Here is a 13,299-nt window from a genome sequence, read left to right as displayed (position 1 = left end):
GCACTTTGAACATCATTAGTTGCTCCTGGAGCTAGAGCTGGGGATGGTGAGGGTGTCTAAGACAGGGAGCCAGCAGACATTGCTCTCTGCCCCCCTGCCCCTGGGCATGCAGAAGTGCCAGCTGCCTCTTGCTTGAAAGGGGAGGTGGCTGCAGACCTACAAGACTTTGCTGGGACAGGAGCAGCAGCTCCCACAGACCTCCCATGGGCCTTAGAGGAAATGAGGAAGGTGATGCACTCCTGATGACCAGGAGCCAGGCAGCCTGGCTCCAAATAGCAGCCAGAGGGACCAAGGCACACTAGCAGCAAATGACAGCAAGTGCTTTGGGAACCAGCAGCAATCTGATGGACTGCTTCTCCTCACCAAACCAGACACTGCCAAGCACAGCCTTCTACTGCTAAAAATATTCCATGCTGTCACGTCCATGCTGAGCATCCCAATATACTTCACAAGCACTAGAGAGAGATAAAGAACCATGGCCACCAAAGAAACTTATCTTTCAGATGAAAGACAGAATCCAATTGACAAAAAGCATGCTGCTCTTCAGAGGAATTAGGGAAAATGTTGATAAAGGCCACCCTCAAAAAGATCTGTGAATAATCTAATGGGGACTTCAAGTCCTGTCAGCAACCACACTAAACAGACAGGATCTCGGTATTTGAAAGTTTGTCTGAAATTCCCACAGAGAAGCAATCAGATAGTCAATACATCTTCCTCAGAAAGACTGATGGAGTCTAAATTACAAATATTTGAGTGACCCTTTTAGCCTATTTGGTTTTACTTAGGAGGCAAAAATTAAAAACAAACTCCCCTTTCTCAAACAATATTTTGCTGATGTATATGACTAGCCTGTCTTTTCACATTCTCAAAGTCTAACAACTATGAAATTTAGAATAACATGTGCTACATTCAAAGAAACAAATAATTAACACAAGACAGGAATACAATGTCAGACAGGCTCCTGAACTTGATACAGTACTCCAGTCCCTTATGAATCACTAATTTGATTTAACACTACATACTACAACACTTGCTTCCTGTAAACATAATGCAATTACGGCACAAAAAGAAAAGCTAGACTTCATGTCTTGATCCCTTCTGAGAAGGAAATGCTGTAATTCTGAAATTATATAAGGATTTCTAGTCTTCAGCTAAATAAATCTGCATTAGTTTGAAATTTAAAGGTGTTTTTGGTCAATATGTGTGTCTGTATTATGACATACAACGATAGCTAGCAAAATGATTTAGAAAATAATTTTCTGTACAAAGAGGCTGAGTTCTGGTTGATCTGTTTCGCAGCTAGCATGGAGAGTTGCAGGAAAGAGATTCCATAAATCACAGAATCACAGAATCAATTAGGTTGGAAAAGACCTCTGAGATCATCGAGTACAACCTATGCCCTAACACCACCTTGACAACTATTCCATGGCACTGAGTGCCACGTCCAGTCTTTCCTTAAACACCTCCAGGGACAGCGACTCCACCAGTTCCCTGGGCAGCCCCTTCCAATATCTAGTCACCCCTTCTACGAGGAAATTCCTCCTGATGTCCAACCTAAACCTCTCCTGGAGCAGCTTGAGACTGTGTTCTCTCGTCCTATTGCTGGCTGCCTGGGAGAAGAGGCTGGGCCCCACCTGGCTATAACCTCCTTCCAGGTAGTTAGAGGGAGTGAAAATGTCTTTCCTAAGCCTCCTCCATGCTAAACATCACCACCTCCCTCAGCCACTCTTCAAAGGACATGTGCTCCAGACCCTCCATAAAGTATCAATAAAATAAAATTATCTTGCAAAATAATAATAGAAGGGGTAAGCCATAAATAAGCTTCATATTTCTGATGTTTATTCTCTTACCACCCAATCTATCACTTGAAGAAAAACACAAAATGATGACAAAAACTTCTGCAATTCACAAGCGCAGCTTGCTGTGATTTGTATCAGGTCATGAAAGTGTTTCCTTTTGCAATCCTTTAGCATTGCAAAACCCAGCCCTTTGGAAGCTGTTCTTCCAAAGATCTGTACAATACAAGCAGTCATCATTCTGCAGAAGAGAAACTATTAATGAGAAACATATACCAAAGATGCAGATCTCAATTTCTTATTTACAAAGATGCCACATTAAAAAATCACTAATAATAGTTAGGAACATTTCCATTGACTTCAGCTGTTATGTATTAAGCTCCAGTGTGGATTGAAACTGCACTGTTAATTCATTTGCCAATTTCTGCTGCAGGCAATTAATATACTGCAATTTACAGTTAGCATTCCTCCTTCTATAACTTCCTAGGGAGAAGAGTTCTGGAAAACAAAGGCCTAATCCTTCACTGGTGCTACGAGTTCAATTCTCAATCTAAGAGTTTTGCATATGCTTTTTTCAAGCACATGAATGGTTCCATTTTAATCCCACAAAAATTAACCCCTTGCCCACCTAGAGAAAAAAAATGGGATGAAGAAATGTGAGCAATGGGTGGAGAAGAGGCATATGTCAAGAAAAGGACAAAAAGAAAGTAGGAAGGGAGATAAACTGTAATAAAATGGGGAGTGAGTTGAAAAAGTTAGAACAATTCTTGGTCACTGAGGGCAGAAGATGGTGGCCATAAGTAAAACTGCTCCAGGCACATTAAAAATGCAGGCATGGTGGATTTCAAACCTGAAGCAGAAAGAATTACACATTAAACACAAATGACATTAAACCCAAATGACATGTCAGCCACTCCCAAAACCAAGGAGTCTCAACTTTCAGCGAAACACTTCTATCTTTGAACATCTAGCTTATTTCAAAGCTGCTTATCACCTTTTACCACTCCGGTACTCTCCAAATTACTGCTGGGAGATAAGATTCTCATTTTTCATGACACCAACAACAATCAAAAAAACAAATGACTAGCCATTACAGAGACTCTACTAAATCTTGGCAATGATATGCCCAAGTTTTCAGAAAGCTGTGGATGCACTGTGGATCCAATTCTTCCTCATTTGCACCTGAGTTAACCACACTGAGAGTTTGAGCTCTGTCACTCAAGGGACTTCCCTTTCCTTCCCTGCAACAGTGGAACCTCTGGCTAAAAGCAGAGCTGATGGCAATGGACTCTACTCTTCTATATGTTAGGGAGCTGTGCTCCAGAACAACCCACCACTCATGTATTTCTCTCCTGTAATCACAAATCTGCTGAAAAGCTAGAAGGAAGGAGGAAAGCAAGGAGTGGAGGCTCAGAAATAAAAACTTCTGGGGCCTAAAAGCCCCCCAGCAGATGTTAGGTTGCAATGGGATGGGCATCTGTCCGGTAATACTGGTATCATTTGGTTCTGCATACCCTTAGAAGTGTGATAGCACCACACAGATGTCAGTGCTACTTCAGCTGTGCCTGTTCCCAGCTACAGACTTCTCCTTTAAAGCTCCTGCACTTCCAGATTTATTCTTATCCCTGCAGCAAGTGGACCACATTTGGGTCTCAATACAGCAACAGCTCTACTTCACCTATGCATTGCATAAACTTATTCACAAGTAATGACATCCAATTTGCATACAGAACTGAAGATGGGAGGGAGGAATCCAAACAAGGATGATCCTGACTTCCTCAGTGCATAGAGATGCGTGGTAAGATATAACATGGAAGAATTTTGTTTGCTTGTTTTTAATATAACAACAAAGTTCTCACAGTCAGTGAAAGCCTCCCCATTGACTACAGTACAATTTGGAAAATGAGGATTAGGTCACAGCAGTGCAGCCACAAAATCTGCTAGAAAATTTTAAAGCAGGCCCAAGGCAATATGAAGACAAGATATAAAGGGACATTGGAAGATATGAAATGTGAACAAGGATGACATTTTTCCAGGTTAACAATGTTGATTAAATAAGGGGGAAATAATTTGCAGTAAAATGGAAAAATGGAAAATGGATTTACAGAAATGTTGAAAGAACAGTAGATTAGACAGGAGGTTGTGATCTGATAAAGCAGTAGGAAAAAAAAAATACAAACACAACTCAGATGTGTACACTGAAGCACCACAGTGCAAGGAACCTCTTGAGAATCTGGATTGATTTTATCTGGAAAATGGTATTCAGTTATAAACCTATTACAAAGTGAAAGATATCGAGTGAAGAAAAAAAATGCCTTTAGGGCTGGAGAGATCAATGGATGAGAAAGATTACAAAGGCTAAATGCATACACAGTCATTACAGTAGTTGTGGAAGGCAGCATGGGAATATTCCTGTATTATGAACACTGCAATGTAAGTGTTATAAACACTAAGGAACGGGAAGGATTTAGTTCTAAACCAGAAAACTAAGGCAAGAAAAACATATGCTGAAACTTCAAAATCCACATGGCTGGCAACCTCTCCAAAATAAATCTTTCTGTTTTAAGCTTCATCCTGCCAAGAACTTTATGTCTGTTCTGTCCACTGTTTGTGCCATGATTGATTCTATCCAGTCAATGAATTCTATCCAGTCTGAATGTGCTGTATAGAATATGCTTCTTTTGCAGGATTGAGGCCAAAATCTGGGATTTGGTGCACCAATGTCCCCAACTGATTTCTTCCAAAATACTTTAGCAGGTGATCATTACCGACTTCACTGTAAGTCTGGGTTATAGAGCAGTATGGGCCATCCTTGCACAGCACAGAGTCAGTTTTATCCATGGGCATAAGGACCTTAGAAATCACTGAGAAGGCATGAAGATGCAGTTACTCCTTGTCTGCATTATTTCCCTCTCCTGATATTCAGCATGAATAGTTGCAGTGGAAAATTCTTTTCTACCCATTCACCTATGTTCATAAGAGCTGTTATTTTATGAAGAAGTAATACATGAAAATGGGAATCCTTTGGCACACAGTAAACACCTCTACCACATATTAAATACCTTCAAGGGAAAAGAACTGGCAGTCTGCAGGCTTCTTTACTACAACTTCTCTAAAAGAACATAGAACACACCACTACCACAGTAAGCACTCTGCAGCAGCTTTTTGGTGCATTGCTACTACCAACATTAACACAAATGACAGCTGAACCTTGGAAGCAATGAAAGGGAAGACAGGTCAGAAGCCATATGTGTTGGGAATATTCAGAAACCCTTCCATTTAAGTGTTGACTGTATCTACTTGTAAAGGGGTGAATCAGATGCAAACGCTAACTGTGCTCATGTCACATTTGGTGGGTCTGTAAACAGCATATCCAGTTTTGTCTGGCTGAAGGGTGCACCAGATAGATACAGCACTGGGAAAGGCAAGACAGCCTGATAAATCACCCTCACTGGATCGAAGAGCAGCCCGGTGAAGGCGAGCCAGGTTGGAACAAAGAACTGATATAGCTGCACTAATATATCTGCCAAGGCCTGTGATACCTGCTCCTCTGACACTTTTTGTTCCTGAAATAAATTGTGCTGTGCCTAGTGAAAGCTGCCTGGCCGCTGAGCACCTCTGTTGATGTTTCACAGAGGGAGCAGAATTGCACGTGTCCAACAAAGCTTAACTTGCTGAGGTGATCACAGCCAGCCATGGTTACCATCCCCAGCCTGGAGAGAGACCCAGCTACAAGATGAGCTCCTGAGGAGGAGCCCTGAGACCAGAGAGAAATTCTCTTTCAAAGGCCATGAAAGGATTGGAAAGATGGGTGACCCCAGGACACAACAAATCCAGGTATCAACAAAATTCACTCTAAGCAGGCACATTGTGAATTGAGACAGCTGTATCTGAAGCAGAGAGGTGGAGCAACCATCCAAACATGGAGAGAGCCTAAATTAGGGATTAGACCAGTAACAAAGACACCCACAGCTCCCAGCCTTATATGCACATTGCTGTTTCTAACATTTTACAACTCTGTTGGCAACATTGAAACATTTTCTGCTCCTATGTATTGGATGTTTGGTAAAATAGGTGCACAAACAAGTTCTGGTCCAAGGCTATGGCAGGAAAAATGTACATTTTTCCACTTGTCTCAGTGGGAAAAACAGCAACACAGGCCATATAAGCCTAAAATCAACCCAGAGAGTGTTTAAACAAATGTTTAAATGTCTATTAACCAATAGTTATTAGATTTGTCAGGTTGTGGTGAATTGCCTTTCTGGGGAAGAGAAATAACACCACAGGATGAAACAGAGGAGAAAAAAAGTTTTAAATCTAAACTTCAGTCACTAAGCAGATGAAGACATTTCTACTTACATAAATTTGAGAGGAACTACTCTGGAAAATCCAGCTATGGAAAAGAAATTGGACCCTCCAAGGTTTGTGTATGAAGGCATTTTTACTAAATAGCCTTTAATAATGTTTTGCTTTCATATAAGGAAATGTTGAAAGAAAGAAAGCCTACTTTATATGGGCAAGAAAAGTATAATGCTAGCCTTGATAAACCCCTAACATCAGTGTGCAAAGACACTGGAGACAAATGACTTCTTCAAAAGTCTGCTTTAAACATTTCTCATTAGCTCCTTTACATCAGATATGGAGGTGATGACAGACGTGAAATCTAGTAGCAGCTAAAATGCCACTACACTAATTATAAGATAGCTCTTTATCTACAGGCAGCTGCCAGTAGTCCATATTAATTTATGTAAAGGGGCTTCATACTGTAGCAAATAGCAATAGCAAATGAGATAAGAGAGAAAGAGAAAGTCTTGAGATAAATAACTGCAAATATTCCAGCTGCCTCACAGTAGCCATTAAATGAGAGTCCTTACTTAAAAAATATACCCTTTCTTCATTATTCATAACTTTTAGTTTCTTTTTTTTTCCCAATAGGTCTTTCTTTACAAATAGGTTTTCTGCAAAGAAAACTTATATTCCTGAGACTTGTAAATAGCAACAGAGCTTTGTTACATTCAAATTTCTTAGAGAACTCTCTTTGAGTGTTTACACATATTTTAGATTGTGGGTCTGTTTCTGAAAATCTGCTGAATGTTCATAATACTGTAGTTCTCTTGAGGGAAGGTAAATGCACATTTCAGATGACTTGTTACAGAATGTAGAGGTTCCTCTGCATTGCTCAGAGCTAATAAATAGTATATAAAGGAGAAGTTAGAGCATCTCTAGAGTTCAAGCTTAGCAGGAATGAAATGTAATTCCTGTTCCTGAAGGCACAGTATATCTTAAGAAATGCTTGTTTTCCAAATTTACATATTTTCTTGTTGTCATCTTTCCACAGCTAATCTTAAAATGTGCTGAAGTAATAACATCTATATTTTAAGAGAGTCAACATTTACTATTCTCCCTTCAACTAAGGAGTTTTTCTATGGCCCTTCATGAAAATCATGTGTGTATGCATACATGGATGTTTTCAGGAAGCTTCAGAGTGGATACTATTTTATGCCATGAGACACATGACCACCATTTTTTACACAGTTTTTTGAGAGACTGACTGGCTGCTTAGTCCATTTGCTGAGACCATGAGCAAATGTTGTGTCTAATAACCAGTGCTAAATCCAGCTCTTGCCTGCTTCTGCAAGGACTGCTTTATTTTTTACCCAGCTGGCCACCCTAAGGAATGCATAAATGGATCAACAGGGGAGAAGAACAGGTATCTTGTGGTAAAAGGAGCTGTGGGTCTTCAAAAGAGGAGCAAGCAGACAGAATTTCCACACAGGGAAGACTCTCTCAACTCCTCTTTCAGGCTATTTTAACTTTTGAATAGCACACCAAAATGTCCCACAGTATGAGATACATTATTTCTGCTATTTTTTTTTTCTAAGCCATTTATATCATTATAAATTGCTTAGAAATATATATCATTTATTTCCCCAGATTATTCTGAAGTTTATTTGGTATCATCAAAGTTTAGTGATGACACTGCTGGTGAAAACAGAGTAAGTTTTATGCATTTCAAAACCAACACTCATAAAAAATTATTTGGATATCTTTCCTAGAATACTACAATGGCAACAATTAAACTCCTACAATGTAGAACTGTCTTTTGTTCTGCTTCTGCACAGTCCTTTCCTGGGATACTCCCACAAGACAAATAACAAATGCCAACTCCAATGCTCCCTACACCAAGGCTTAAATAAAATCCACAACACACTGCCTGATATCCTAAGGATGCAAATGATTTCCCAGTACTCATGACTCTCCACAATACTACAAAGTGCTACATTCAAACCTTTCAGCTCCAATTTCACCAACCCAAACAATCACAGAAAGGATTGGGCTGTATCCATAAGCTGGATTGAGACAAACACTAGAATGACAGAATCACAATAGTTAACAGAGCTGCCAGACAAGTGATAATAATAGGCTTCTACACTAATCCTCTCCTGAGCAGACTGGGAAAAGCCCATAGTTTCTTTGGTTCTCTTGTTCCAGTCTGTCTGCCAATTCAAAACATAGCTATAGATCAGTTTACATTGTGAAGGTCGTACCCACAAGACCAGGAACATTCCTTCTCTTAACAGGAGTGCAGGCTCACGAAACCTGTGCAAATGTAGACACAAATTTAAGCCATTAGGGATGTCTGGATCTCCCACCCCTATGGATTGGTCACAAATAGAAGGCAGCAGTGCTTTATTTCAGGTCAAAAGGGTGCTTTGTATGGACCCCTCTAACTGTCCCTACCCCATGATGAGACTGTGCTGTCATTCAGCCACATGAACTCGATTCTGTCCTGATGAACCTAAACTGAAGGATGCACTACAGCAACTCAAGGGCATTCACTCTGCGAGACTGAAACTGTTCTAAGTCAAGCCCCCAAAAGCCTTCATCAGATGTTTGCTTCTTTAGACCCATTCCTACTGGTTTGCCCTACTTAGTAAATGGGGATACAGCCACAGTGCCAGTTACCTTCATAGATTCTGAATGTTTTCCGTGTCAAACAAACTCTAAAACCCAAGTGATCTTCACAGTCTTCCATGTTCTTTAAAGGGAACCAAAACCAAAGCTCATATTACATGAGGGTTTTGGGGGGGCAGGAGTGAAAAGAGAGGAAGTGAAGAGGAAAAAAGGGAATGAGGGATGCTGCTGTCTGCTATTTCCTCAGTCACTTAGAGTGGGAACCTGAGAGAGTGCAGACAAAACACCTTCAAAGACATCAAGGATCAGCTCTTGGTTTCTCGGGGACAGGACACACTATTAATTTTTTATTTGGCAGTGGAGTTCATTGGAACGAGCCATTGACTATTGTCATAAACAACAGGCATTTAGCCAGGGGCAAGGATACACTTCAAAATTTGCACCTGTAATTTACTGGGGTGTCTGGGGCAATGTATCCTATTTGATATGGTAAATGAAGCAGGAGTATCACGGTATATTTTTATTTTGCCCAGTTAAATTTCTATATATTCATGTTGCTTATCAAAAAAAAAAAAAAAAAAAAAAAAATTAGAGTGTGTCTTCACAGCCCTGCATGCAATGCCCAAGCTATGAAACCTGGGTGACCTGGGTGAACAAGTTCACTCAGCATGAAACAGCCCTATGCACTTTCTGTTGGCTTCAGACCATAAGAAGGAATACTTTGCCTCTATCTACTGAGGCAAGAGTTCATGAGTTGCCTGCACTACTTCAGAATAGGCATACAGTATTTCATAGTGCCCAGTGCTGGGGGCTGCTGTGTCTTTTCATCTATTCCAGCAAAACACTTCACTTCAAACGTAACTGTTATCAAAAGTAATTTTCTGTGAAGGCCAACAAACCAGGCTGATTTCAAGGCATCTGTTTTAAATCCAGTCTCTGCTTCTTTCCTAAAAGATTTAAATTTTAGAACCCTACTTTTCTTTTCAAAGAAGGACATTTTATGAGGTTACTCATAAAGAAGTAAGTACTGCAGCTTGGCTTATTGTAACCTCCACCCCTTTCCCTCCATGTCCTAAACAGCCATCTTTGTGTATCCCTTTTTACAGTCTCTTCAATACCCTGAACTTATCTTCCAAAGCCTAACACCTTGCCACCATGGCTCTTCTACATGCTCAGACCTACTATCTAGTACTTTCTCACATATCCCCTATGTCACCAACATCTATTTTCCCAATATCATCAGTATGTGAAGCCAAGTCATTTGGTTTTATCCACTAAAGCACTGAAGTAACACCACAGCTCCCTATGATGTCCCCTATGAGCTCCAAAAGCTCATATCACAACATCATATTCTTATCTGGTTTTGGCTCTCTGTCTGGGCAAGATGAAACCGTGCTATTAGAATTAAAATATCTGCTTAGCACTAGGCATACCTTCCAAAAAGACAAGGAAAGCAATTTACCAACATTTCCCTTTGTGGGGGCACCAATTCTTTACAAAGTCACTGGTTTTCAAGAAACATTCAAGAACTTTACATCTTTAAGACCCTAATACACAGAGAAATGCATCCGAAACTGATCCATCATTTTCAAAATTTACCAGAGAGCAGGGTTAACATAAACTCCAGCCTCAGCAGTAGGACTATTTCCATAGGAACCAAACCAGGTTAAGAAAAGCTAATTTTATACTGAAGCGAAATAATCAGGTAAAAATGGATTGAAACAATTTCTTATTACTCTTATGGGAGGCTGGATTTACTAGATGGAGTTGCCAAAGATATGCTAATGTACATGGCTCAATATAGCTTCCAATACACAACAAAAGAGAAAAAACCCCAAAACTTTCTGGGACTATTTCAAACTGTCTCAGTCTAGAATTATTGTTCATATCAAAATATCCTGTGGCTATGGAGAAAAAGACATTCTCACAAGGTTTTTAAATGATTCATATTCTTGACTTGTAAAACCTCTCATCTGTCACAGATTACTCAAGGAATCTCAAGAGGAAACCCTGAAAATATTATACTGTCTTGATACACGAGTTATTTTCCCAACATCCAAATGGCTTTAAAATGAATTTATCTTGAAATGTCAAGAAACCATCAACAGAAAGCCTTTTTGTATTTCTGCTGAAGAAAAGTGAGCACAAGGACTGCAACCAGTAATACAGAAAGGAGCAGAAAAAATTCTTGCCATATATAAACACACTTAAAGACTACACTTAAGGGAGCTGTATCAGTTCACTACTGTGGATGCCATGGGACAGAGAGAGAGAAACAGCAAGCGTTTCTCACAGCAGCTTGTGAGAGTTTTTAGGGAGTTGTAAGGATGTGATACCTTGTTAGTATAAACAATCTGCAGGTGGTGTTTTTTCTACTTTGTCTTTCTGTTCTTCTCAAGGATGGTGTATGAGGAAGGTGTTTTTGTTAACTAGCCAATCAAATAGAATGTATCGTATCACTCTATATAAACCACACAGTTCTCTTGAATAAAGCTTTTCTTTTGCTCTTTCTACAACACTGCCTCTCGCCTATTCCTGTGTCATTCTCAGCACGAGTGACACACTGCTACCATTAACCCACATTATCCTTAGGCCTACATCTACAAAAAGCAGCAAGGAACCCAAAGGGGAAGGGGTAACAGGGACTTACCTATGAGATACATGCCAATCCAGTCCCCTGCATCCACTTCCTCTTTTATATCCCAGTAGATCACCAGGTCCTGCGAATGCCCAATGGAGTAGTAGGAGCTGCTGACCATCAGGGTGGAGCGGCTGTCTGAGGTGACGAGGTCTGTGTCACTGGTAGACCTAGGAATGGTGACCGTCTCATGGGAATTGTTCCTGATGTCCATGTTATGGAACTGGTCAGGGTTGTAGCTGTATCTGAGAGGCTCTTTGCACCGGCGCCGGTTTTGTGAGTTCCTAGATGGAGACGCCATGGCTGCCAGGCCCAGGAACCTGTTTTGGTACAGATTCTGTGAAGAAAAAATGAAAGGAGAGTATTTACAGTGTTAATTATTTTCAGTGACATCAGAGCTCAGGTAAAGTTGTAGGTTACAGCAAGAAAGTAAAAGATCTTTTTCCATTTATCATTGCAAAAAAGAGACAGAAAAAGAGGCAGCAAGAACAGTTCTAGCTCAACTCCTACTCTGTAACTCTTACCGTGAAAGGAAATGTAAGAGCAAGCCTTGCACCACCAACCTCAGCCACAGCTGAGCTTGGCAGTGTAAGGAAATTAATAAGAGCTGGCTTCCTCCATGTTAATGCACATATCCAGACACAAACACCACAACTCCTGAATTGCTAGGGAGCACCTCTCTTTTGACAACATGAGAGTCTTCTCACTTGTGACACCTGGAGTTAAATGTTAGCCCCAGTAATTCCCGCTACATTTGCAGAATCCTTCTCAATGTGCAGTCACTCCAGAGACCATATTTCATCTGGAGAGACCAGTTAGCAGGAAGTAAGAGCTGCTCCTCCCTGCTGGGTATCTGAAGAGTGAGTACCATGAAAAGAAGAGTTAACCCTGCTATAAAACCAGAGATGTCTTCACAGAAGTATAAATACGAAGTGTTGCAATGCCCCATTGTACAGCTGACAGCTTCCAATGCTACAGCTACCATCTGGGTTTTGCAGCAGATTGTGAGATACTAAGCACTACCCACCCAGGTAGGAATTTATGAATGCACCAGACAATTAATGACAACTGAGAAGGTTACTGAAGAATAGTCATCATCCTAGGAGTTGAGAAATATATTCACTTCAACCTACCCTCCCTCAAGGCAAGCTGAGTGACTTGTACAAAACATGTCTTGGTGCACGAGTTAAGAGCTTTTGTGAGATGGCAGATGGAGAATGCTTAAGTTATGACTGGGTTAAATTCTGATGTGAAGACATTCTCTGATACTGATCAAAATACTAGTTATTACTGCCTTCCGTACTGCTTGTTTTTCCATTTTCCATCCAGCTTTCCCTCTTCTCTCCCTGCAGCTCTGCTATTTCAATCACTCAGCTTTTCATTATTCATTAGCCTTCCATTATCCGTCTGTTGCCAACCATGCTGTCAAGTCTGTTAGATACAAAACCAGACAGCTTTCCAGCATGCAATGAAATGCTTTTCAGATGATCAGAAGTCAAATCGTCCTTTTGAACTCAAACAAATTAAGTGGCAGAAAATCACAGCTCCATTGTCCAGACGAGCAGTTATTTAATGCCGGCTTTATCAAGGCTATGGTAGCACAGAAGAACAGTAAGTCCTGAAAAAACCATAAATATTTTCTTTATTAATACTATTTTGGGGGGGAATAATTAAGCAACCTATTATTGTATCTTAGGATTCTGTTGCACAAAAATTGTACAGAGAGCAAAAAATTCAGCTGGCATGTTTGCACCCCTAGAATATGCTGGCACTTTGCAAACATTGCCTGACAACGCTTAAAATCCACTGACCCAAATCCTCACTTAGTGCATTAAACATGGTTTATAAGCAAAAATAGCTCTGGTAGGAATGCCACATGTTACAGGAAGTGCTGCAAGACTGAAGCTAATAATGCAAAAGGTATTTTTTTCCTCTAAGAGAGGCAGAGGG

The 13,299-nt window shown here is 40.4% G+C and overlaps 1 protein-coding gene across 1 annotated transcript in view; it reads right to left on the bottom strand.

The window, feature by feature from the left end:
* Nucleotides 1-13,299, bottom strand: part of HECW1 (HECT, C2 and WW domain containing E3 ubiquitin protein ligase 1) — a 236,178-nt gene that overhangs the window by 160,921 nt on the left and 61,958 nt on the right. Inside the window, exon 2 of the mRNA XM_005425695.2 lies at nt 11,362-11,686. Coding sequence (XP_005425752.2) covers nt 11,362-11,686 — 325 coding nt within the window. The remainder of the gene's footprint in view (nt 1-11,361; nt 11,687-13,299) is intronic.

The sequence above is a fragment of the Geospiza fortis genome, unplaced genomic scaffold (genome assembly GCF_000277835.1).
Source record: "Geospiza fortis unplaced genomic scaffold, GeoFor_1.0 scaffold265, whole genome shotgun sequence".
In the NCBI taxonomy this organism is placed as follows: Eukaryota; Metazoa; Chordata; class Aves; order Passeriformes; family Thraupidae; genus Geospiza; species Geospiza fortis.
This window is presented reverse-complemented; position numbering and strand designations above follow the sequence as displayed.